Source organism: Camellia sinensis, chromosome 5 (genome assembly GCF_055761805.1).
Source record: "Camellia sinensis isolate YWXY chromosome 5, ASM5576180v1, whole genome shotgun sequence".
NCBI classification, from domain to species: Eukaryota; Viridiplantae; Streptophyta; class Magnoliopsida; order Ericales; family Theaceae; genus Camellia; species Camellia sinensis.
In genome coordinates this window covers 183,095,193-183,122,125 of record NC_138965.1, presented here as the reverse complement: position 1 = coordinate 183,122,125, position 26,933 = coordinate 183,095,193, and the positions used below count along the sequence as shown (strand labels likewise).

Here is a 26,933-nt window from a genome sequence, read left to right as displayed (position 1 = left end):
ACAAATATTTTATTTTTTAAGTTCATTTAAAAACAATTATTTTGTTTTTTTGTCAACTAGTCAATCTTAGGTTGGATTTTATCAATTTTGAATTTTTCTTTTCTTTTTTTTTTTCTTTTTTTTTGCCATAAGCAAGTGTCACAAATATTATCAATAATATTCTACAATAATTACACGTATTTAGGAAAAAATGTATATATAATTTTGTATATGAATTAGACTGTTTTCTTCCATTTTAAAATGTTTTACAAACTTTTAAATATTAAAAAAAATGGTTTTTTCAAGTTACATTTAAAATTAAGGCAATCTTTTTCTTTTTCTTTTTCTTTTTTAACTATCATGTTCTACTAATTAATTCTCTCTCTCCAACATTTTCTCCAAAAGCCTCACACTACCACCATTCACTGAATCACCTCGACCACCACCTCTCTCAGTCTATATGTACAGAAATTAAACACAGAATGAAATACAATCCTCTCATAAGGAGTGGGACACACGTGTAGAACTCACAATTGAAACTTACCCCTTGTGAGAGAATTGTATCTTATTCTATATTTAATTTCTATATTCCTATCATCAATGCACTCAGTTTGAGTGCTTCTCACTCGTTTGGAAATTTGACTGTCAGTGATTTTTTAATTTTTTTTATAAAATAAAAAACATTATATATTTAAAAATATTTTTTTAATTAAATATATAATTATAAAAATAAAAGTGATTGATTGATATATATATATATATATAATGCGATATGTATAAGGAAAAAAATTCGGATACTTTTGATAAACATTAAAAGAAAACTAACAGTAAGCACTGTAAAACTTACTTTTCAAGAAAATTTTATGGATGTGCTTTGAGAGATTTGAGAGATTTATAACAAACATTTCAACCTGGCACATAGCCAATTCTCAGAACTATTACCACTTTAAAAACACTTCTTCAAACATATAATTAGAAATAAGTTTTAAAAACATGTAATTAAGCATACAACTCATAATTTTAAAAATCATTGACATATTCCCCATATACTTTTTGGCCAAGTTTCCAAAATTAGTTTCATACTTCCTATTTTGGCAACTATGAAAAACAATAAAACAAAACAGCATCGGCAACCACGACCACGGATAACAAGTGAGACAAGGCAAGGTGAACAGGTTAAGTCATCGTTCATAACTCCCAACTTTGCTGCAAAAGATATTACAATTAAAACAAAATTATCTTTCAGCATCATCAGAAAAACCTCTTCTTGTATTTCTATTCTCAACACATGCACAACTACATGCATGCCTAGTACTAATGGCGAATTCATAAAAAAATTCCATTCTTAAATCTCATTCTGGCTATGTACAACAAATGAAATGATGTAACATATTATGATGACAAGGTCCCGGGCCCAATTCAAACCTGGGCGGCCAGATTACACTCACAGCGATGAACGTCATCCTATTCAGTTATATGATGCAGGCTCTGAACACCAGAAGACTGGAGAAGGCTGAATGACAAGGACTGTTGCTCGCTGCTCAGCATAGAGAACCACTTTCTTATTGTACAATCAGCAGGATCAGATTGACTTATTGCTGCTGGAAGCAGCTCTGCAACACTACACTTAATAATTTCTTCAAAATTAAGAGGAAGGAGACCAAGTAAAGCATTTACGGTAGCAATTTGACTAGGCATGCCCAATTTCCTTGAAGAGCTCTGGCACAGAAAAGCAGACAATCTGCTTTTCAGGTTTTCAACACCCTTGTTTCCATAACCATTAGCATCAACTCCAAGCCTGTATAAACACAACATAGTTAAGCAAATAGTTTCTTTTACAGGGTAAATTAACTATAATAAGTTGAATTCAGGCAAGTAAAAGCACCAAAAACTTGGCCCCAAAACAATATGCAGTAATCATAAAATGGAAGGTTTGTGTTTTTTATTTTTTTATTTTTAACTGCGCAAGATTCCAAGCAAAGGTACCATAATTGCACTGCAACCTTTTACCATTGTGACATTACCATTAGAGCCAAGGTATCAGGACACAGAAAAGCATACATAAACTCAAAACATGCAAGAAAACTCTATACAAAAAAAAAAATGGAAAAATTTTCACCTAGACAGTCCTAGTCTGAAGTATCTGGATGTAGCCAACCAGCAACTTTTTACTATTTTTGTTCTGCATAGGGCCATAGTTCACAAAAATTCTCAGTGAACAAATCTTAAACAATTACCTCAACCCATATCTATGTGATTATTTTTTAGTCCTTCCAACAACAATATTGGGCTGGGAAGTATTGTCCTTGAATGTTATTCCACATTATTGCAACTGGTCTTCATTACACAAAATCATTACCACTATCTGAACCAAAACCTTCCATGTCATATAACTAATCAATCTCAACATTATCATTCCACAAATTTCTTCTTGAATTAATAAATTAAAACCAACACGCGCCTAGGCCTTGGCACAAGCAGTTAAGGGATTCATATGTAACATTTAAGGGATTCATATGTAACATTCAAGTCTTAGCTTTGATTACGAGGGATTCATCTGTAACATTTAAAAATAAAAAATTCTCAACAAAAAATCAACATAATAAAAACCTTGCCTCAACTATTTTGGAGCAAAACTTGGCAATTTTAATATTTTTGCTCCATCTAGGGCCATAGTTCACATTTAACAATTTGCCTTCATAACTAGCTCAATCCACACCGATGTGGCCATCCTTTAGTCATTCCAGAAAACAATAGTGTGTCCTAAGAAGGATCATCTTACAGTATCACTAAAATCTGGTTCCACTACTGGTATGTATAAACATGGGCATAGAATCTAAACTGAATCTTGTCCACACCTTGCCACTAATCCATCTGAACATCCTTATTCCAACATGACTTCAGAAGACCCTTAGCTAGAGAAGTAATGCTTCTATTCAGCTTGTTTGGAAATTCACCAATTTTGATAGGTATAAGCAATGAAACGTGACTCACACATCTAGTTCTTAGAACAATTGTCGGTGACTAAATTGTGCTGTTTTTAATAGGTGATGAAAAACAAAAGCAGCATTGCTTTGTGCACTTAACAAGTGTAATGACGTATATTCATATCCGAGGGCAGCTACTCAGTGCAAATAATGCTAAAGGCTAGGTCTTAAACTAGGACCAACACTGCAATGTGATGAGACGAGGGAGAAACTCTGGGGCAAGGGGAAGAAAGAAAGAGAGAAGCTAGGGGAGGGAGAGCAAAATGCAACTTCCATGCATCTAGATCACTGAATAAAAGTGAAAGAAAAGAATGAGAACAGAAGGAAGGGGAACACAACTGTTGCTTCTCAAACATAAACATATGGCAAGAAGAAAAAAAAGGACAGAAACCACAAAAGTTTTTGAAATCTTGACCTCTTACATATTAAAAAATTCATCATAATTTCCAATTCCAATGATGCATAATTACCTTCTCAAAGATAAGCCAATCCTACACAGTATTATTACACGATGTAGCTTTCTTTCCTTTTTTTTCTCTTTTTTATTTATTTTCCCTGGTTAAGAGATACATCTCCCAAAAGAAACTTGGACACTACACCTCCCTATTTGAGACTTAACTTAATAACCAATGGTAAAAATACAGGACCCTAGTCAATTCTAAAACTTTTCAACTTTTCTCCTTAGAACCCAAAGATATTAAGGTACGATCCTATAGAACATATCATGTTCAAGTTAGTTTATCAATTCTAAAACCTTGAACATCAAAACATAAGCTTGTTTGGTGTCATTTTCATTGTTTTTGTCATCATTTCCAGTCCTTCATTTTCCAAAATTTTCAGAAATGAAAATGATGTGGAGTTTGGATAAATAATCAATTCTGAATCATTTTTCTTAATGATCCAAATTTTTGTAAACGAGCTGTCGTGAGGAAAGTCTCTCAAAAATAGTTTCCAAAAACAGCTCCATAAAACTTGTTATCAGTGTTTTCATTTTCCCAATTTTCAATTGTAGGGAATTAAAAATGATACCAAACAAGTCACAGAAATTCTGCAGTATTCTAAAGAATCCTAATAAAGCGCCAATGACTAAAATACATCAATTGCTACATCATCTTCTCATGGTGCCACATCATACTTTCCCTTTATTCATCCATACTCTTTTAACTTCTAAAATTTGCATTATGTTCTAAATTCTAGTCTCTTAATTTATCATTACAAAGCATATCTCTACATCCTATCCCAATAGTAATCAATAAATTGTTCAATCTACTGATCACTAAATAGTATAATTCATAAATCAGAAAGCCTAAGGCCAACAATACCAAACCAAGCCTCATGCCTCTCAATCGAATTCTTTTTCTCCATTCCGCTCTGTCAATGGCTATATACTTCAGGCCCACAATATCAACAAAATTCACTTGTCTATTCATATGTCCTGTAATATGGCTCTACATCTACTTGATATCATTTCCTGCTATCTCTTCTTTATTCCCAATTCCTCTTAAATCTACGCGTATATTTGCGGATTCATCTTGTTTAAAAACACCATATGCAAATTATGAGAAGGTGGAATGCTTTTTGTTGTTGAGACGTAGCCTTATTTTTATTTATTTTTGATAAATAATCAGATTTTATTAGATAGCATCAAAACAATGCAAAGAATACAAAGATGCAGCCCAGGTAGGGGACTAAAACAAGACTAACTAATCAAATCCTCTACAAAATCTACGAAGACCAAAACATTTGGCTCAACTATACCCGTAACCCAACTATGCAACACCAACAACAAGCTACAGTCTAACCAAGAGACAGAGTGACACATCCTGAAACACTCGCCTATTACGTTTTAACCAGATCAATCAAAGCAAACAATGGGAAGCAAGCACCTAAGCCTTCCGGCGCCTCTTCCCCACTCTAGCCCCACCCCAACTCTGTAACACCCCCTAAAGAGACCCCGGTTGCACCCAAACTAAGCCAAACAAAGCAACAATATAATTCCAAAGTCTAGACGCAACCGAGCATGGAAGAAACAAATAATCCACCGTTTCCGCATTCCTGCAACACATACAACACTAATTCACCAACACATGTCGATGCCGAATCAAATTATCAATAGTAAGGATACAACCCAAAGCAGCTGTCCAAACAGAGAAAGCAAGCTTGGAAGGAACACACTAACAACACCCCCTACAAGCACCCCATAAAAAGAAGAAACAAAGAAAACACCTTTGGACATCCGAAAATCCACCAAGTAGTCGAGCTCCCAATCCTGAACATCACAACGTAAACGGACATTCCAAACAACTGAATCCCCTTGCTTCACTCTAACCGAAGCAACTAACTCCTCTGCATTAACAGCAATAGCATAAATGAGCAAGAACATGACCGCCAAAGACAAACCATCACACCACCAATCTTGCCAAAAGCAAACTTGATCTCCAACCCCCACTTGGAACCGAACCCTTTCCCAAAACACCCTCCCTAACCAAATCCTTTTCACAAACCCCGACCATGAGATTGAACCACCCTCTTCAAGCACCAACCCCCTTGGGCCTTCCCATACTTAGCCACCACCACCCTCCTCCATAGCCTCTCCCGTTCCCCCACAAAGCGCCACAACCACTTGCCCAATAAAGCCCGATTAAAAGCCACCAAGCCCGACCATGAGATGTAGCCTTATTTGGTATAGAGAAAGACAAAGACAGCCTAGATCCTGACTTTAGGTATTGAAAGCAACAAAAGATTCAGCACCATTACAACGATATGTGAAGAGGTGGGTTGATCAGTAACAACATGTGATTTTGTGTTAGGTTTATGCCTTTTACGGTGGAGATGTTGCCCCAAGTCCATAATTTCTCAAAATAAGTACAACTCAAACCCCAAATGGGACATCCTCTTGCATGTAACTAGTGAATTTATGCTAATTATCAAGCAAATTGATATTGCACGGCATATTATTATCCTCCAACTGTTTCCAAGATAAAACATTTTTTTTTTTTTTTTGAACAGCAACAAAAAATATTATTAAGTTCCAAGATAAAGCACATTAACCAAACCATAATGACAAAACACAGTCAACAAGATCCTAAACCACAGTTCCTCTTAATTTTATCTCAAGGCTTCAACCAACAGTATTAAGTGCCACAACCCCACACTAGAATATCAAGTTGACACGGTGCCTAAAAAGAAGATGCATTAGTCAATAATAAGATTAATATTATTCCAAAACTGAAGCAATCATATCCTTACCTTCCCAGTTTACCAAGAAGAATAATAGTAACAGTGGAAAAGTTCTCTAGGATACATGATTCCAACAATTTCAACATCTGATAGAGAATGTTGTTGCACGTCCAATCCCAGCTCTGCAAATCAAGAAAAGAAGTACAAAGAAGTCAGAGAACAGTTCTCAGAATCTTGCTGAAGAAAAAGCAGTAAAATATAAAACATATTTGAAAGAAAAGGAAAAAGGAAAGGGTATATTTAAATTAAACATCTTTGCAACTTGCAAGTGATAGTACAGTCATAAAAATTTTCATAACATGAATAGTCCAAATCTATTTCCCATTTTACAGAAGCTCTAGTACTATATTCAAACTATTCAAAACAAGGGGCCAAAAGAAAAAGAAACAGACTTCCTTAATATTCAAGGTTCATATCAATATTTAAAAAATATAACAATAAATGCCACACAAAAAAAAAAAATTCAAATTGATAGCAAACTCATGTCATAAAGATAATGCTCCTAAAATAATTTGGGTATAATCAATTGACATTAGTTAATTGGTTTGCAAAATGATATAAAACTTTAAAATGTGTAAAAAAATAAATAAACCATAATCAAACCAAACCAATCTAAACCATGAGTCCCCATCAAGTGGAATCGGCTACATCAATCCTTTTTCGTCATTTGCTCTGTCAAGGACTATATGCTTAGTTAAATTAAATAAATCTATATCCAATTTTACTAACACGTCCCTTGTCAATTTAGGTCCCCCCCCCCCCCAAAAAAAAAAAAAAAAAAAATCCCCCTTAGCATTTCTATTTATGGTAATCATATCACTTTTCCTAACCGTTGCATCTACAAGTCTTCATTATAATGACCAAGCCATGGTGTTTGGGAAGTGACTATTTTAGTTGGCTTTATGGATTTTTACGAAAAGACATGCAGAAAAATAAAAAGAGTGATGTGATTGGGTATTTTGGCTTTTTGGCTATTTCAACCAAAAAGCCAACACCCCAAACAGAGCTCTGTTTTCTCTTAACCTATATTCAATTGGTGTTACTTGTATTATTTCACAAATATATTCATTTCTAATTTTATCTTTCCAAGTTTCACCACATCCATCTAAAGCATCCTCGTATGAGTTACATTCATTTTATGAACGTCTTCTTTCTTAGTCGCCCTAACATTTTGTCTCATAAAGCATTGTTGGCCTTACAGCAGTTCTATAGAATTCTCCTTTCAATTTTGTTGATATCCATTGATCACATAATATGCTACAAGCATTTCTCCACTTAAGCCAACCTATTTTGTTTCAATGTATAACATCATCTCTAACCTTTCCATCCTTAATAATAATTAAACCTAAGTGGTGAAAATATTTATTATTTGTTAGCTCCTGATTTTCAATATTCACTTCTCCATTATTTCTACTTTTATTATTTACATTCTATATATTCAATTTTACTTTTACTAATTTTAAACCACTTTGACTCAAGTATTTCTCTCCAAATTTCTAATTTAGCATTATTCCTTAGTTTCATCTATTAGAACAATATCATCTATAAAATAAATAAATAAAAAAAATACACCAAGGGACAGCATCTTGAATGAATTTAGTTAAGTAATTCATAACCAAGGCAAATAGGTAATAACTCAAAACTTGACCCTATGCAATAGTAATTGAAACAAACATCATACATGTCTTTTATCATATCAATATACTCTCTGGTCACACCCTTTGTCATTAACACCCACCATATTATATAACCGGACATTCTATTGTAAGGTTTTCTTTTCCCCTTGTAAACCTATAAAAACCATATGTAGATCCCTCATCTTCTTCTCTAACTATACTTTTTCTTTTTCTTTTTATAATCGATCTGCTTAGTATATATATATATATATATATATCATTTTTAATTTCTTTAATCTACTAGACACAAAATCCAAACTAATTCTCTGACACAGTTGTTACAGCCCTAAGCAATGTTCAATCACTCTCTCACAATTTCATTGTATAATTCATCAATTTAATGCCTCTCTAGTGGTTACAATTTTGGACATCTCATTTATTTTAATTTTTAGGTACTAAAATATCTTTTTTCTCCACTCATCAAACATTTTCCAAGTCATTTGAATCTTTTCTTTCTTTTTTTTTCTTATTAAAAAAAAAATTGTTAACCAAGACTCGCCTTCCTTACCGAAGCACATTTACAAGTCTCAATTGGAACATAATTTGGTCCTAAATGCCTTACTTGATTTTATCTTCTGTAGTGCAAATTCCATTTCAAGCTCCCTTAGTCGACATAAAATTTATACATTCTAATTCCATCAAGACTATCATATTCCCCTCCTCTTAAGCTTTCTAAATGTTTTTATTTAACAATTTCTCTAAATAACTTTTCCACCTTTCCTGAATCTCCTCAAAATAACTTCACGTGGGGGACTTGAGCAAAATATATTAATTATATGTTATGTATATGAATTTTTTATTTGAAGATAATAAAAACAATGCAACATAACACTAATTTCTAAAATCTAATGAAGGAAGGTTTAATTGGTATAAATCTACATTGTTTTTCCTATTATAATTGGATCCCAAGTTATTTTCTTCAAACTTGTAATGTGTTTCATGTGTGCCTAATTAATGGACATGTGTATCCCCCGAAGTATCCAATACGTGTCTGGGTCTAACAAAAATTAAAAAATAACAAGACATGGTTGAACATGTGTCCGAGACATGTCAAGAAGTGTCCAACGAGTGTCGGTATTTGACATGTGTCCAACATAGACACGCCACCTTCTTAAAAGTGTCAATGCTTTTTAGCAGCGTAAACATGCCATCTGCCACGTTTCCAACAAAACTCTAAAAGTCAATCAATTCTCAAAAAAACTTTAAATTGAATTGAAGATTTTTAACTTGTGAAACTTTACCAAGATCTGAACACACTAGTCAAAGAACACCACCAAATCAAGTCACACATGGGAAGCTATGGAAGTCGTCCAAAAACACAAGCTAAAAGAGATTATGAAATAGAATTTGAAGTAAAACCCAAAAAGGTGAACGCATACCATTTTGCATGCTGCCAGCTCCACTAATGAGAGGACATCAGTGAAATGGCACAGATTCTCATCAACAGAGGTGTTTGATTGAGTAGTAGGCATCACAAACTTGTTTAGACAACAAGACCCGCTGCAGTTCATAGAAAATACACCAAATGCTCCCTCATGACCTGAAGTTTTTTGAATTTTCTCGTTGCAGGAGAGGGCATCAGGTTCAGTGTTCAATGAATTCACTGATTCCATCAGATCTTGGTGCACGACAACAGACAAGGCATGGTTCTGAAGCTTTTCAAAGAGCAGGGAAACAACAATATCCATGGAAACTGCACCCTTTGAAAATGGGCATTGTGTACACAGAAGGAACTCTGACTCAGCCTCACCAGCAGGTGGAATACAGCAAATGTAATCACTGGATACTTTTGCTTTCTCAAGAAATGTTACCAAAGATTTCACGACAGTCATTAACAAACTGTAATCTGTAAGGTTAAAATATTTAGATCCACACACATGAGCAAAAACATGAAGAACAGTCAGCGTCGAAGAAGTATCCAAATTTTGCATCCTGAAAATGTTGTATGAAGCCTCACATAAAAACCCAATGCGGTCTATTGTTGCACATATTGATGCTAAAACAATCGCCCCAGCCACTAACTGATGAGTTGGAGCCATTCCATATGACAAAATTATTTCTTCTTCATTCAGAAAGATGTTGACAATTGAACCACTTTTGGACAATGACTCCGAAGATACATTACTACAAACCAGAACTCTTCTTTCTAGAAGAAAATCCTCAATGAGAATAAGCAATTCACCAGAGAAGCATAATTCTGTAAAAGCGCTTCTTGTCTCCACATCAGACATCACTGTGTATAAAGAAAATTGCAAGTTCTTTTAAGGGGGGAAATATGAAAATGGTGGCTACAAAAAATATAATAGAAATGAAAAATCACACAAATTTTAGAAACCTGTGTGCAAGCATCTGGCAAAGGAATCTAATAAGAAGGTAGAATCTGCACTTGATAACTTTCCAAAATTCTCCCAAGCCATCCCGGAAAAGTTGTGCAGTAAAACTGAAAAGAATACACATGCCTTCTCCCTGTAAAGAGTAAACAAAAAAACACACGAAAAAAAGGAAAGAAATTAAAAAAATAAGAAGAAATAAACAGATTAGACCTATATTCATAATCCTGTTGCACACAGGACTTCCTTTTTCTAATAATTCACCAAGAGAGGCAATAAAAGCAATGAGTGAATACTAACTAACAGACATAACTAAATTAAGATAGAAATCTTCAAAAACAGCAGACAGTCATAACATGAAAGTTAAGAACTTGAATATAATTGAATCACTTACTTAGGTAGAAGAACTTCAATCTTCAAAAGAGCAGGCATAATATTTTGCATCAAGTGATCTCTAAAAGAAATCATAGAGCAGTGGCCCATAATAGTACCAGTTGCATGAAATATCCTAGAAATGCTGCTACTGTCCTTGGTATCTGAAAACACAACACAGTATCTGGGAAGCTCATCACGTGCCAGTCCAGATGTACTTTGATTTGAAATATGTGTCCCCTTGTAGCCAGGACTATATAAATCTGGCATCCCCAACTCTGCACGTGAGTCCCAGGTTTGCCGTGCACAAGCATTATCCTCATCTACAGTGTTACCCACACCATTTTCATTGTCTGTTACATTTTTTAAAGGATGAATGACACCTTCATTCTTACTTATTGAGGGAACATGGGAAATTTCAGAAGTGTTAAGTTTCAATTTACTGGGGTCAATCTCCACATTGAAGACATCAAAGCTGCAAGATGACACAGGATTGACCTTTTCACTCAAAAATCCCCCATAGAAGCACTCATCTACTAAATGTTTAGTGTTATTTATTTCAACACTGCTTTGAAACTCAATCACAGGAAGGGTAGGTGACAGTGGCATTTCAATTGCTCTACGGTAGCATCCCTCATCAACAGCATTATCGAAGTCAAGCAACTTCATGAAGTTCCCTTCCAACCCTTCCTTAATACTTTCCAAATGTTCTTGACTACTCCTACCAGAATCACCTATTCCATTTCCATCTTTGCACGCATGAGCCGTTCCTCTTAGATCAGTGGCGGGTGGGAAAGTTTGGTTGCAGATATTAGCTTCTTTGATGCTTCTAGTTCCAAACCTGTCCTTTCGCTCATTAGAGTCACACAAATGCTGCAGATCTACTTCCTCTACAGGAGATGCCTTTCTTTTCTTGTGGGCCTTCACTTGCTCGGCATAGGGATCACATTCCAGGTTAGGTACCCCACATCTTTCCTCCTGCAAGTATTTGTCTATTTGACTATTTAACATACCATGCAGTGTGGATAACTTCTCCTCTATTCGCAGATGCCACTCCTTACCCTCAGAATATAAATGTTCAATGGATTTAACTGCACCGAGGATCCTCTTTCTCTTCTTACTATGCCCAGCCCTCCCAACAGCATCAGTGCTAATAGGACTTCTGACACTGTTTTCAGCCACCACTGCCAGATTTTCATTATACCTCTTTTTCGTAACTTCACCAGACAAGCTGGAAACGTTTGGTTGTGAATTCGATTTCTCCTGTGCCAATTTAGCTGATGCAGTGACAGAAAAAGCACCTCTTTCCTGTGAGCGCGGCAATTGTCTATCAGAAAAAGATGCTGTACTGGAATTTATGGCAGAACTCTGTAACATTTTTCTGTTAGAACCTCTAATCAGAGGCTCCGATTTAGAATCAATACCTGAAATGCATTTAGTACAGTTTCCTCCACTAATAGGAAGTGATGGTGCATTACATTCGATGGTTTGCTTGATAAAATCAGAGGCATCCATAGCTGTGCAAATAGGCTTTACAAGTTCATTATTGCGCCGCTTTTTACTGAAGAGTTCCCTCCTCAAGTTTAAGCATGGAGTATTAAAGGTGTTGCCAGTCTGCAAAAAGTGGACAAGCAATTAAGTAAATATACCATGCGAAGAAACTTGTGTATGCTCTGGTTCAAGAAGAGGGGGAAAAAGCATAAGGTATTGAAAACAAATCACTTGCAAAGAAAACAGAAAATAGGACGAACAAGTACTCAACACATAACTCAAGTATTTAAATTTGAAGCTATATAGTCTCAGGCTGCACAAATTGACTGACAACAGCTACTAATGAATAGCATTATTTATAATCTTCAACCAAACAACTATCTCCTAATACATTTAATAAAATACATATATACAAGCAAGTCTCTGATGAATTATAGGCGCATAAGCTCTAATTGGATTACTCACCTATCAGATTAATAACCTAAACAGCCATCAGTCAAATACCTATGTACTTCAGTTAACTTGCTTCTGAGTAAACTCAACCAAAATATAGTCCAATAACAAACACTAGAAACCTGTATGCTACAGACTATTATTGATAAGTAAATGGCATTGTACCTATCAAATAGCCAACAAGCATGTAATTCAAGTTAAGTGTGTTCAGATAGTTTAAACAATTTTTTTTTTTTTTACAAAAGAGAGAGAGAGAGAGAGAGAGAGAGAGAGAGAGAGAGAGGAACCAACCTTTTCCAGGTCATCACTACCTTCACCCCGATGTGAGAAACAGTTATTCAGTACATCCAGGCGATGCGAAAATTGAACAAAATCCTGCCTTAAGCAACATAGTTCTTGTTGTAGTATATTATTACGACATATTTCAAACTTAGCAACTTCTTTTGCATGTTTTACTTGCTTCTTTTTAAACTTCAGTTCTTTTCTCTGCAGCTTCATTATAGCAGTTTCAGAATTCATATTTTTATCAGGCAGAACAGCATGAGCCTCAACCAATTTTCTGGAGGACACAAGTTCCAATATCTCTTTCTGTAGTTCCTTTATCCTTTGTTCATTATCCTTTAACTGCTGAGCTAACTGATCTGCACGATGTCTTTCTTCCATGGCCTTCTTCTCATTTGTTTCTGCAACCGTTCTCTGCTCTTCTGCTTTCCTCATCTCTGAATCTGCACGCTTTTTTTCTCTGATCACCTTCTGTTTTTCTTCCTTGAGCCTTTTGTTTACCTGTTCAGACTTCAAGTACTCCAAAACCAACTTTGACTCATTAGCTTCTCTCTCTAATATCTCCGTCCGATGCCCACCTTTCACTTTTGCAGCTTCAGCATTCATACATTTATTAGGAGCCTCAACTAACTTTCTCAAGGGTACAAGGTCATCTATCTCCCTTTGTAATCTCCCAATCCTTTGTCTATGCTCTTCCACCTGCCGGGACAAATAATCAGCACGACGCTTTTCATCCATGGCCTTCTTCTGATTCATTTCTACAAGCTTCCTTAGCTCCTCCGCTTTGGCCATCTCTGAATCTGCACGTTTTTTCTCTTTGATCACCTTTTGCTTTTCTGCCTCAATCTTTTTGTTTGCCTCTTCAGACTTAAATGCCTCCAAAACCAATTTTGATCTTGATTCATCGGCTTCTCTCTTTAGCTTCTCCAACTGAATAAGATTTTCCTCAACCTTTTTTCGTTCAATATCAGCAAGACTCCTTTCTTCAGCAGCCCTACTTTTTTCTGCCGGAAACCCACCTTTCACTTTTGCAGTTTCATCATTCATACATTTATCAGACAGGTCATCAGGAGCCTCAACCACCTTTCTCAAGGAGACAAGTTCATCTATCTCCTTTTGTAGTCTCTGAATCCCTTGTCTATGCTCTTCAACCTGCTGAGACAAATTATCAGCTCGACACTTTTCATCCATGGCTGCCTTCTGATTGATTTCTGCAAGCTTCCTTAGCTCTTCCGCTTTGGCCCTCTCTGAATCTGCACGTTTTTTCTCTTCAGTCACCTTTTGCTTTTCAGCCTCGATCCTTTTGTTTGCCTCTTCATACTTAAATGCCTCCAAAACCAATTTTGATCTTGCTTCATCGGCTTCACTCTTTAACTTCTCCAACAGAATTCGATTTTCCTCAACCTTTTTCCGTTCAATATCAGCAAGTCTCCGTTCTTCAGAAGCCGTACTTTTTTCTGCCTTCACAATTTTCCGTGCTTCATTAGCTTCCTTCCTCTCTGCATCAGCTTTTCTCCTCTCAGAATCTGTTTCCATTCTCTCTTTCTCAACAAGCTCCTCAAACCGTTTTATTTCTGATTCCATTTCAGAAAGACGTGTTTGAAGAAGCATTACTTCCCCATCCACATCTTGAGCTTGTGAGCCCGCTCTTTGATGCAGTGAAAGTATCTCAGACTTCAGACAGGATATCTCATTCTCCAATGAAACTCGAATAGCTGACTCCTTGGCTTTCTCCCGCCTTTCAGCATCAGCCCGCACCCTCTCCTCCTCATATGCTGGAAAACAAATATCACAATAAAGATAAAGAAAATGCTATTAATCTACTAGTATAAATCTACTTCGATTTCTGTATCAGCAAAAATATGGTAAATTTACACATCACATGTAAACCCAAGCATAAACATCAACATACATACACTCACAGATTTCATTGGATGTTAACGAATTCACTTCTTTGCATCAAAATTGGCATTTCTGTTCCATTCATATTGTACTTCCTAACTTCCCATGTAAAAAACACAGTGGGCATCAGTATTATGTACGCAACATGTCACAGCAAGAACTTATCTCAATTGTCTTAGTTTATGTGACTTAAGAGGATAGATAACATTACAAAGAGACAGGTGAGACGGCAGTTTTTTTTTTTTTGGTTTTTTCCCCTTAAAGATGAAACAGAACACTGGAAATCATCAGAAAATAAATACAAAGGTTTTTAGGCAAGATCAGGTGGAAGTCAATGTTACCCACCAATTACTATGGATGAAGCTTTTTCTACGGATGTGCACCACTATATGCATTTGACAATTATAAAAACTCATTGAATTTACATCAAGCATGAGACATGCACATTAGCGTACTATCTGAGTTATTTTATGAATAATTTTACGTACACTAACTAACACTCTAATTAAAAATCTTATTGCACGTGCACACACACATACACACACATGTATATAATATAGGGCAAATTACACTAACGGTCCCTATAGTTTGGGCCTTGTGTTATTTTGGTTCCTGACTCTTCAATTGTGACACATTTAACTTTAAATTTTGAATCTTGTTCCAAATAAGGACAATTAAAGATATCATTGCTCAATTTCAAGGGCAAAGTTGTCAATTTGATAAAATATAAACTAATTTGACAAAAATAAATGTTAAAAAATATTTTTGAATTTTTAGAAATTATTTCTACCTACTAAAGATAAAATTATGTAAGATTAATAAATCTTTTAGACATTTTTTTTTTTGGGACAAATTACATATACCTCCCTCGAGATTTAGCTAAATTACAGCTACCTCTGAGGTTTCGGAAATTACAAATACCCCCCTAAGGTTTATATTTTCATAACAAATTACTCCCTGAGGTTTATATTTTCAAAACAATTTGCCCTCTTATTTATTCTGCAAATATAACCTTCAGGGAGGTATCTGTAATTTCTCAAACCTCAGGGGGATATCTGTAATTTTGCTAAATCTCGAGGGGGCTATATATAATTTGTCCTTTTTTTTTTTTACTAAATTAATTTTTATTATGTGTTTGGATGATGATCATGTAATGGGTGGTTGTTTTTATTTTCATTAAATTAGTTTCTATTTTTTCAAAAGTCAAATATGGCAACAATTTTGATATCATTATTAAATCAATCCATTAAATCAAAAAAACCGATATTAAAAACATTTCACATATTGAATATATCGATCACACATTAAAAGTCTAACAACTACCCATTACATGATTATCATCCAAACACATAATAAAAATTAATTTGGTAAAAAAAATAAATAAATGTCTAAAAAATTTATCAATTTTACATAATTTTGTCTTTGGTGAGTAGAAATTATTTTTAAAAATTAAAAAATATTTTCTTGACATTTATTTTTGTTAAATGACGACTTTGCCTTTGAAATTGAGCAATGGTATCTTCAATTGTCCTTATTTGGAACAAGATTCAAAATTCAGAGTCAAATGTGTCACAATTGAAAAGTTTGGGAGCAAAATAACACGAGCCCCTAAATTATAGGGACTGTTAGTGTAATTCACCCTATAATATAAGCAGAAAAACTTTTGTTTTCCTATGGAACCATCACGAAGCTAGAAAAACAGAGGTTCTACAGATTTGCGCAAGTAGCAGATTGAACAATAATGGTTGGAGCACGCAAAGGTCATCTTAAAGGATGAACATTGTACCTTATAGTTGTAATGATCTCGTGAAATTTGAGGACACCTCAACAGTAGGTGGAGGGTTATATTTTTGCACCTCCAAATTTAGATTCTTGATTTCATGTGGCCTTTACAGATCATGAGCTGGTGCAATAACAAATGCTATCCACCCTAGAGCTATGGTGAATTAGCAGCTCCACAAAAAAAGTGGGGTAAGCCTACCTGCCCACTATCTCTCCCAAACCTGACTGTAAGCAGGAGCCTTAGGTATGAACTTAATTTCAAGAGGTATTTCCTTGAAAAAGTTCAAGGTGGCTGACGTAATTTGAGATGGACTGTTCCACTAAGGCTTTGTTCAGAACTTGGAATTGCTAAGAGAAAAGAAAAACCTATTTTCCTTCATGGTTATACCCCTAATTTGTAAAACAACAAATTAAAACTTATTTTATGAAATCATGAAAAAGAGAAGAAATGATATCTAGAAAGAAATTAAAAAAATTTCCACATACTTCAATCATATTGACTATTCATCATTAGTTTTATGGTATGCAAACAAGGAATAAAGATTTCCTTTGTATTTTCTTCTCTTTTTGCCTCAACAAATCCATAAACCAAATAAAGCATAAATGTGGGGCTACCTATCGAGAGAAATCAGTTAAAGTTTGTGAGCTAATTGAGATATAGACCTTACTCTTTTTTAATTTCTCTAGGCATTTCTCTCAGTTTTCCATTCCTTGCTTTCTCAAACATCTCGTACTCTTCTTTTCCTTCTACTAAATTCTTGTTTACCATCAACCAACTGAAAAAAGCCAATGCCGCAAAAACACATTTGTCTTTGGTTTTACCTTTCTTAAAATTGAGGCTCTCCTTTTGAAGTTTATCAATGAGTTCATTTTGGATCTTTACACCTTGTCGAAGAGCATTCCGTGAGGCTTCCAACTTTGAGTATTTCTCTTTCAACTGCATATACGAAACACACATTATTAAAAAATCGATAAGATTCAAGTTTTGCATCCAAAAAAAAAATGGTATCACTAAAATTGAAAATAAATCAACACCGCAACACAGCATGGATTCACAGCCTGAGGTTTCGCCAATACCTCTGCCTCCATTGCTGCAAAAAAGCACAGGAAAACAATTAAGTTAAGACACCAGTATATACATGAATACAGAGCGATTGAGAAGTAGAAAGAGGTACGGGTTCCGTTTAGTTCCTTGGAAAAAGTGAGGAACAAAGAGCAGAAAAAACTCCACTCATTCCTTCATTTTCTTTCTTTTCAACGTTTTCGTGAGCCAAACACCAAAGAAAAAGACAGCAATTTAGGGATTGGTTTCCAAGAAAGTGGAAGGAAAGAGAGAAAAATGACTCAAACAACAACAATGAACTTTAGCATCAGATGGCCAATCTCAGTCTATCAACCACCATATGATGATGCCAACTCGAACACTTCTAGGCATTTTGCCTAAGTACACAAAAAAATGCACTTTATTTTGCCGAACAACTTTAGCTAGTGTGTACAACAAAACTCTTTGTTTTGGGTAGCCATTCAAACTAACTCAACTGATTTTCAAAAGAAAAAATACTATGTACATAAAATAAAATAAAAAATTAAAAATGCTATTTTTCATGACATGCCACATAAGCACTTAGTGTTGACATGGTTGCAAACGTGTCATACTCACAACAAAAGCAGCAACATCAACCCCCAACAAGGTACAAATTGAACCAAATCAAACAAATATGTAGAGCTAGCAATGTAGTCCAAGAAAGTGGTCAAGAGTCAAGTCACTCTCCAAAGTTCTAAAAACTAGGTCTCCTTTAACAACATGCTATTTTAGTAAATTTTTTACTTTTTAACTAAAATATGAGGTAAAAAAATCAGTATATTCGAAATGACTTTTTAAATTTTTACGAAATTTTGTGTAAAAAGTAAAAATAGAGAGAAAAATAAATCTTTAATTTTTTATATAAGCCATTGGTTTTTTTAGTGACGTTTTGACATATAGGCTAAAAGATTGAGTTGCCAAACGAATGAAACTGCAATATTTCAAAGAACCATGGAGAATTTCATTGAATTTTATTAACATAAAACAATTGTTAGACCTCACATTCCATTCCAGATATAAAGATTGGATTTTCACAAGCAGAGAGTTAACATGAGAATGGAACCAAATCAAACAAACAAACATGTAACAACAATACAACTTACTCACATTTGATTTCCCTTACTTTATCAAATTCAAGATCCAGAAGGGGGTTTAAGTCTAGGGTAGAGAGAGAGAGAGAGAGAGAGAGAGACCTTGAGGCAAAGTTGAGATGGTGGGAATTGCAGATAACACTGAAGGAGGTGCAACGATTTGGCGGCAAGGTCTTCAATGTTTGGAGATCTCAAACTCTCTCTCTCTCTCTCTCTCTGTCTCTGGTATACTTGAACTAAACCCTAGTTTTACAGTAAACCCTATTGGACCGGCTATCTGGTATGCAAACAAAATATGGGTCAGTAGATCATGGCCGGACTAACCAAAGCTAACCGACCTGGTTTCGGGGCGAGTCGATGCCGCTTTAAGTTGATCCGGACCATCATGTGAAGTGGACCGAACAAATACGGCCGCTGTGTGTGAGTCGGCCCAGTTTGGGATGGTGGATTTATAGCCAAAATAATCAAAATAATAATGCTATATCTTTTAATTTATTATTCATAACTCATTTTTAATAATGTAGTATTGAGATTAGATCTCATATGATAGAATATTTGAGAAATCAAAATTTGATACTTATCAGACACATCATTAGAGGTGATAAATTAGATGTCTCAAATATTTTTCTAATCAAAAAGTCATATCCAATCACATCTCTTTTTTATTTTTCACCTATTTTTGTAAAAAATTAATTGAAATAATTACTTTCCCAACGAGCTCTAAACCTATGTTTGGTTGGAGAAACCCGGACTAATAGAGGTTCTCAACATGAGAGGGAAAATGGATTTTTAATTTTGTGAATAAATTCGTCATGAAAAATGAAAGGAAAAAATTTTGGATTTATTTCATTTTTATTTTTAAATTATTATCGAATTATCTACTTAGTTCATAAATTATTAATTGAGTCTACTCCTAAAATATATAAATTAAAGTCCAGTTAATTTTTAAATTATCGATTGAATTTATTAAGTTTGTAAATTATTTTTTTATTCAAACTTATTTATTGTGCTATAAAATATTTTATTTTGAAAAACTCTATGCACGCATAAAATTTATACAAAAAGATTCACAAGAATAATGTAGTAATGTCAATATTGTAAGTAAACTAATTTTTAATAATATTTTATTTTAAAGTAAAGAGGTTCATAACGAACCACATCATTATATATGAAAATTACATTTAAATTTTATATTTGTATAGTACTATCATTTTGTTTTAGGCTCCGTTTGGGGACTTACTTTTTTAGTCAATTAGTCAAAAAGTTACTAAATTAGCCAAAAAAACAACAACTCATACCAAAAAGTCAAAGATAGTCTTTTCTCTCTACTTTTTGCACATCTTTTCGTAATTAGTCAAAAAGTCATCTCAAACATGCAAGTTTTTTTACCTATTTTTTTAGCTGAATAATTAAAAAATTACTAAATTAGTCTGTTCCAAACGAGATCTTAATTTCCAGAGATTGTTAATTTAACGACACTGGCTATTTTTTAGACAAAAACACTGACACTATTACTCTCAGCCGCTACCTATAGCCGCGGTCAACAACTTTTTGGTAAACAAAAATATAAATAGAAGAAGAATATAAAGAGAGAAAGGAAGAGAGGCAAATAGATGGAAAGAATATAAATCGAATTTTGCAGCAAATTTCATTGTTAGTTACTATTATTGATCTTTAAACTAATAAACTAAGTAGGGTGATAACAATGAAATGGCGGAGGTACGAATGGTGGTTACAAACAATGAACAAACTACGATTGAAAAAGACAACTTGATTTAAATTGGACTGTGGTTGAGAATATTGTGCAAATTATGTAATTAAATAAAATAAATTGTTTCATATCTAATAATTTAACTTGTAGAATAAGAAATCATGAAATTAAATTACACTAGAGATTAAAACATGATTAACAGAATTACATAGCAAACTAAAATATTAAAATAAGATAAAGAAGCAAATCGGAACTTTTGTGGTACCACAGTATTCTTAAAATAGATTCGCCACCTTACCGTGGGTGCTGGAAGTATGTCGGCATCTGTCTCCCAATATATGACAGTTAGAACCCACTAAAGTAGAAGCACATTTTGTTTAGCTACGACGAATTGACAATGGGAACACTCTCTCACACAGTTAGAACTCATTAATGCAGAAGCATATCCTGTTTAACTCCAGCGAACTAACAACGGCAGCATTCTTTTACACAGAAAGAATAATATGATAAGAGCAGACTGACTATAATATAAGAGTAAAGAATTTTTGTGTGACAACTAAAGAGAGACGTCTCTTTTTGTACACAAAGGGGAAGAAAGGAGGAGCCTTGCGGCAACAAATGTAGAATTCAATTTCTTCAAAACTACCCAACTAATGTAGTAAAATTGATGGGACATAAGTGTGTAAGTTACACACAATATACACATGAGTGTATATATATATTAGCAACCACTTGGTCTAAAAATATTAGGTTGGTGGACCACCAATCCGGCCCAGCCAAAACCTAACCCATTCCCTCAAGCCCAAGCCAAAGTCCCAAGATCCACGTTTGAGGCCCGATCCGGGCAAGCAGTGCACGCATGTGGCAATTTTTGCATAACTAACTTGGACTATAATTTTGGCTTAAGACCATCATTTAAGCATCCATAACTCCCTTCCTTCGAAAAAATTAGATGCCCTAAAGGACTCATGCCCTTATCAAAAACTTGAGATTTAAATACCCATCAATGTTTTTCTTTACAATCAATGTGAGATGGATAGTTATACACTATTTCTAATACCTCATTCATGAAGGCAACTTTATGAGACAATTTATCATTTAATTCTCAATGATTTTTAGTCATTCTTTTTATGGTGTAAATATCTTGTTATAAAGAATTTAAACTCATTTGATCTGACCTCAACCGGTGGTTGAGACATACTTTAATTTCACATTGAAATCACTATAAAATCATTTTTTCCAACAGAGAATTCTAGCAACTCATCAACTCAAATCTAGATTGTGGTTTTGAATGACGTCAACTCATTTCAGATATGGACAGTGGTTGTGAACAGAGACGAATCTGGAGGCAACAATGATGGATTTGGAAGAGACGGAGACAATAATATGTAGTTAAGGCACCGATAAACATATATATTCAAAGTATCGTTGGTAGAAAGATAGAGAGACGTATAGAGAAAATAATCTGCAACTGTTATAAGGTGTTTAGGATCTAAGGATTTTTTTGATCATTTATCTTAAAAATTTTATTTATCTTTTTAAACATTAAAATTTAAAATTTCAGGTACTTTCAGTATACAAACTTTCAATATTTTTCAAACTTTTCTATTCATAATTTCTCATAATTAAAGAGCAAACACTTAAAAAATGTTGGCACCAGAGGATAAGGCGATGAGCTATTATTGGAAAGAATGGTCCGAGCCAAGGCTAAAATCTTCCGACAAACCGTTCAATTTCTTGGAATTTTGTGGCGTACCACTTATGCGTGCCACATGTTACATGCAAAATACTGGACCACTTTGACATCTATAATTTGCAAAAATTATTAGGTGTTGATAAGATATTCTGCAATGACACCTTGTGGTATATTTCTTTAATCGCAAAATAACTATTTTTAATGTCTTTTGTTAGGTACTGTTAATGTATATATAGTATATATTTCTACATATATTAGGTATTGATTTCTTATATATATTAAGTATTACCATAATTAGGTCTCTTATAAGATGTTCTTTTTCATAATTAGATTTCTAATAAGATACTTTTTCTCAGCCTATATATATAGGGCTTCTATTGTATAGGACAATACATTCAATACAATACATTCAATACAATACATATTATATTTTCTCTCTCTCTACTATTCTAACAGGTACCAAACATGAATACAAATGTGTTAAACTCTACTATTTAAACCAATTAAACTACTATCCAAAATTATGCATGACCTTGCACCAGTTGAATCATGAACACTAAATATGTTAACACATTAGAACAAATTGAAGTTTTACATATATGAATTTAGGGATAAAATCACTTTTTATAAACAAAATATTTTAATTGTTAAAATTATAATCGTTGTGTTTTTAACAACAATATTGTATATTTAGTGATGAATTGCTATATTTTAGAACCAAAATTTTCATAGTAAAACTTTTTACACCAAATTAATTTGTCCCTAAAAATGTATTTTTGAGTGACATTTTTCAAAATTTTATCGTTAAAAGTTAATTTTTTGACTTTTTAAAATGATCTTTTAATGACAATTCTCGTGACAAAAAGAATTAATCCCTTATTTTTTTTTGCAACAAATTTTTATTTTTAAGAATAGAAAAGATTCCTAAAATCCTTATTTGTGGATACATAACTATGTGGTTGACTGGTTAAGAGCAATTATTGATTCTTTAGTACATTGTCACGTAGTGCCTTTTTTTTTTTTTTTTTTAAATAGTTTAAGAAGTAAAATTTATCATAAAATGAATTCACATCATATTTGAACCATGACTTTGAATAGAAATTTAGGAGGAAAAAAATATATATATTATTTCTCTCACCTTCACTTTTCCTTTTAAATTCTTACTCAAATCTATGTTTCACCGAAAAAACACTTTTCCTTAGTTAGATTTTTCAAAAATACTTTTCAAAAAATTTTACTTTCTTACTTTTCTGTGTTTTTTTATTTTTACTGAATTTTTTAAATATTTTAAGCAAATTTTTTTTTTTATTTTTTAGACATAGCTAACATAAATATATCTACAAAGTAAAAAATTTGTGAAAAAAACCTTTTAAAAATTAACTAAATACCAAAAATACAAAAAAAAATACGAGAATTCATTACATTTTTTATATTTTTCTGCATTTTTTAATTTTTTAAAATATTTTTTCACAAATTTTTTATTTTTTAGATACATCTAAGTAAGGTGCATCTAAAAAAGTAAAAAAAAAAATAAAATTTTAAAAATATTCACTAAAAACAAAAAAATACGAAAACAAAAAAATCAGTTTTCAAAAAACTTAATTTAAAAAACTCAAACCAAACACACTAAATAATTTGCTATTCAAGCCAAAAAATTAGACTCAGTGATGTATTAAGAAAATGATTGATTGATAATTAAATATTCTTTAATTATCAACTAATTATTTTCTTGACATATCATTAAGTATGTGTTTGGCATGCACTAAAAAAATGCACTTTTTTTTTTTTGCATACATATATTCATTTGGGTCACATCAATCAACATCTATCAACATCTCCTCTCTATTTTTGTATCCACTTTCTCTACTTTTCGACACATTTTTTTTTATAAAAAATCAAAAAGTACATTTATTTAAGCCTCGTTTGACAAGTGATTTTTTTAGCCAAAAAGTCAAAAAGTCACTAAAAAATCAAAAAGCCAACAATCTATACCAAAAAGTCAAAGATTCTTTTTTCTCTTTACTTTTTGCATATCTTTTCGTAAAAAATTAAAAAATCATCCTAAACATACTAGCTTTTTTTACATCATATTTTAGTCAAAAAATCAAAAAATTACTAAAAAAGCCTGTTAAACAATCCAAACCACTCATAAATCTAAAAAATGGATTTAAAAAAATGAATTTATATATTATTTTTCTAATAATAATAGATGTAGTAGTTAATCCTTATTATATTGGATGATAATTACATTTGAACAATGTTTTTTTTCATTTCTTCCAAAGAGTGAACAAACAACAAAAATCACACAGCGCACACACACATGCACTCACAAGCTCAAAATATCGGTGGTGTTTGGTGTAGCTGTTAAAACAGATTATAGATTATAGCTTAACAGATTATAGATTATGACTTTAATCAGAAGCGGTTAATCTGTTTGGTATAGCTGTTGGATTATAGATTTAAGTTGCTGAGTAGTGTTTGTTAAATAAGCTGTGAAGTAGCTTTTTCAATTAATTTTTATTTTTTATTATTCACTATTTGTCTACATTTTTCATAAAAAATAATAATAATATTTAATAGTCCATTTGAGTCTTTTTCTATTTTTAAAAAAATAAAAAATAAAAAAATCTAAGAGTATAACCGTGAATTAACATGTCCACAGCAGAAGCTGATAATCAGAAGCAAGGGGTGAGCAGCTTCTCAGAATCAGCTTTTTTAACTTAAAATAAGTTGTTAGAATCAGAAGCTGTTTGAAATAAGTTTAACCAAACAGTCCAAAATAACTTTTTAAAAGCCAGAAGCCATAAGTTGGCTTAAAAAAGCTGCACCAAACACCCCCATCATATACAATGTTGTTCATTGCTATAATAAATAACTTGAATATATAAGACACAAATATATCAACCTAAATACACTTTTTATAATAATCAAACGGTCCATATTCAACCCTTTCATCATCATCAAACCGTTGTTACCTTCGAAACATAACTATTAACCAACGCAAGCGCAATGCTCGTGACCTCCTTCACCTTCACCACCCGATCACATACACCCGTCTTCACCGCCCCATCCGGTACATCCTCGAATCCGTCCGTACACGTGTTCTCGTTGGTCAGCGCAGCGCTCACCCACGTCTGAACGTTGCTCAATCGGAACCGGACCGAGCCGCCTGCGCCGCCGTATCCGAGCTCCCGCATCTGCTTGAGCGAGCCACTGATCTGATCTACGGCATCTCTGAAGACCGTAACGCAGTCGTGGAGGGCGGCTGGGGCTCGGGGCTCGGAGCCGTAATCAGCTTGGCTGGAGACGTTGGAGAGGTAGCCGACCATGAGTCGGGCATTGGAGAGGCTGACTCGGATGGCTAGCCGAGCGAGCCGAGCCGGGTTCTGCTGAACGGCTTTGGCGTAGCCGGAGAGGGAGGAGTAGCAGAGCTGAGGGTATAGAGTTGCGCCGCAGCTTGTACGGATGAAATCGGTGCCGTTGTTTGGGTCAGAGGAGAATCCAACGGTTGGGATTGGTTGGAGGAGGAAGAGTAAGGCTGCTGAGAGTAGGGCCAGAGATGATACAGGCCGTTGGTTTTTCATCATCGTTGGAAACTCCGAAGCAATGCAAGCTAAGGCAATGCAGTAGTATAGTAGTAGAGAGTATTGGAAGCAATTGGGTTGATGAAATGATATATGAGATGGAAAGAGTGTGGGTGTTTAAAATACACCTCATCTTTTGGTTTGAATTTACTATTATACCCTTATAAGTTTACAAATAAAGTGACTTCTAACAAATATTATTGGTAAAATATGCAAATGGTTTCCAAAATATGCGTCATGGGCAAATTATGAGTCATTTTGGTCATTGAAATTTGTCAATTTAGTTGTTATTTTATTAATTTTATCAGTAAATAGTCCTTATCTCTATTTCTGTTTACAATTGATAACAAAAGTAAAAATATTTTTATCAAATCAACTATGTTATATTGATACAATTTAAAATATCGAGGGCTAAAATAAAATAAATTATATATACTGATGACTATTTTTTTTTTTTTTCTCGTTTTGCTAATTTGATGAAAATTTCATTACTTCCATTATCAATGTAAACAGAAACAAAATAGAAAATACTTAAGGACAAAATTAATATGTTGTAAACCAAATTGATAAATTAAAAATATTAAATATAAAAATAACACAAAACGTATATTTTAGAGACCATTTGTATGCTTAACCCAAAAATATTATGTGTGCTCTGATAATCACACGTAAGCGCCATATAATTTTTCAAAAGGAATGATTATGTGGTTCTTGGAGGCCTCGGGACAATCCCCAAGAACATGGAATATTTTTTTGCCTCTTTTCCCTCATTGTTGTAATAATAAATAAATCTTTTTTTGGCACAATAGCACCAAATAACTTAAAAATTGAACTAGTTTAGCTATCATGAGTGAGATTGTGTTTGTTTGATTTTAGTACTATCATGGATTGGGTTTGGTTTGGATTGATTGTAGAACAGATCAAAACGGCTATGTTCTTGGATTGATGACTTAAAATCCAGTAACTATATAACCATTTATATATTTTAAGTAAAATCTTATAATTTAATTACCTTGCCTGAATGTTGTTGGTCACAGATTGCACTTTAGCTGAGCAATACATTATAGGTAGCATGTTGTTAATTTTGATATAATCTATCGTCATTTTACATTATGTTAATAAAAAATTATAAATAATTTCAAAGTTTTATATAACGAAATAAGACTTTTAAAAGTTGAATTTTCTTAGGTTGGCATAGATTGATTTGATTAGTTTGATTTTGGCTCCAAGAATCGACCAGTTTTTGTTTTGGGTTTGGCTGTAATCCAAATCA

The 26,933-nt window shown here is 33.5% G+C and overlaps 2 protein-coding genes across 13 annotated transcripts; both read right to left on the bottom strand.

Moving 5' to 3' along the window:
- Positions 1-1,132: 1,132 nt before the first annotated feature.
- LOC114264650 (uncharacterized) lies at positions 1,133-18,948 on the bottom strand. Of its 12 annotated transcripts, none has more exons than XM_082870663.1 (10): positions 18,772-18,932; positions 17,530-17,585; positions 17,317-17,431; positions 17,163-17,244; positions 12,820-14,585; positions 10,607-12,198; positions 10,218-10,348; positions 9,262-10,115; positions 6,216-6,328; positions 1,133-1,777 (listed from the first exon to the last, which is right to left on the bottom strand). In XM_082870663.1, exons 5-10 carry the CDS (start codon positions 14,419-14,421, stop codon positions 1,444-1,446), a joined length of 4,626 nt encoding a protein of 1,541 aa, XP_082726789.1. In that variant the 5' UTR covers positions 14,422-14,585; positions 17,163-17,244; positions 17,317-17,431; positions 17,530-17,585; positions 18,772-18,932; the 3' UTR covers positions 1,133-1,443. The 12 variants fall into 12 exon arrangements, with proteins under 12 accessions (XP_082726789.1, XP_082726791.1, XP_082726788.1 ...); XM_082870665.1 differs by lacking the exon at positions 17,163-17,244 and adding an exon at positions 14,733-14,807; XM_082870662.1 differs by adding an exon at positions 14,733-14,811 and having other exon boundaries at positions 17,163-17,431; positions 18,772-18,921.
- A 5,967-nt stretch (positions 18,949-24,915) lies between these two features.
- LOC114264653 (21 kDa protein) lies at positions 24,916-25,757 on the bottom strand. The gene has a single exon (XM_028205347.2). The coding sequence runs from the start codon at positions 25,661-25,663 to the stop codon at positions 25,037-25,039; it is 627 nt and encodes a 208-aa protein (XP_028061148.1). The 5' UTR covers positions 25,664-25,757; the 3' UTR covers positions 24,916-25,036.
- Positions 25,758-26,933: the final 1,176 nt, after the last annotated feature.

Excerpts from the sequence above, each read along its gene's own strand:
- LOC114264653 (XM_028205347.2), bottom strand. The coding sequence starts at position 25,663 with ATGATGAAAAACCAACGGCCTGTATCATCTCTGGCCCTACTCTCAGCA.
- LOC114264650 (XM_082870659.1), bottom strand. The coding sequence starts at position 17,583 with ATGGAGGCAGAGGTATTGGCGAAACCTCAGGCTGTGAATCCATGCTGT. Across the intron at positions 12,199-12,819 it reads GTAGTGATGACCTGGAAAAG|ACTGGCAACACCTTTAATAC; the intron begins GTTGGTTCCTCT and ends CACTTTTTGCAG. Across the intron at positions 10,349-10,606 it reads ATTGAAGTTCTTCTACCTAA|GGAGAAGGCATGTGTATTCT; the intron begins GTAAGTGATTCA and ends TACTCTTTACAG.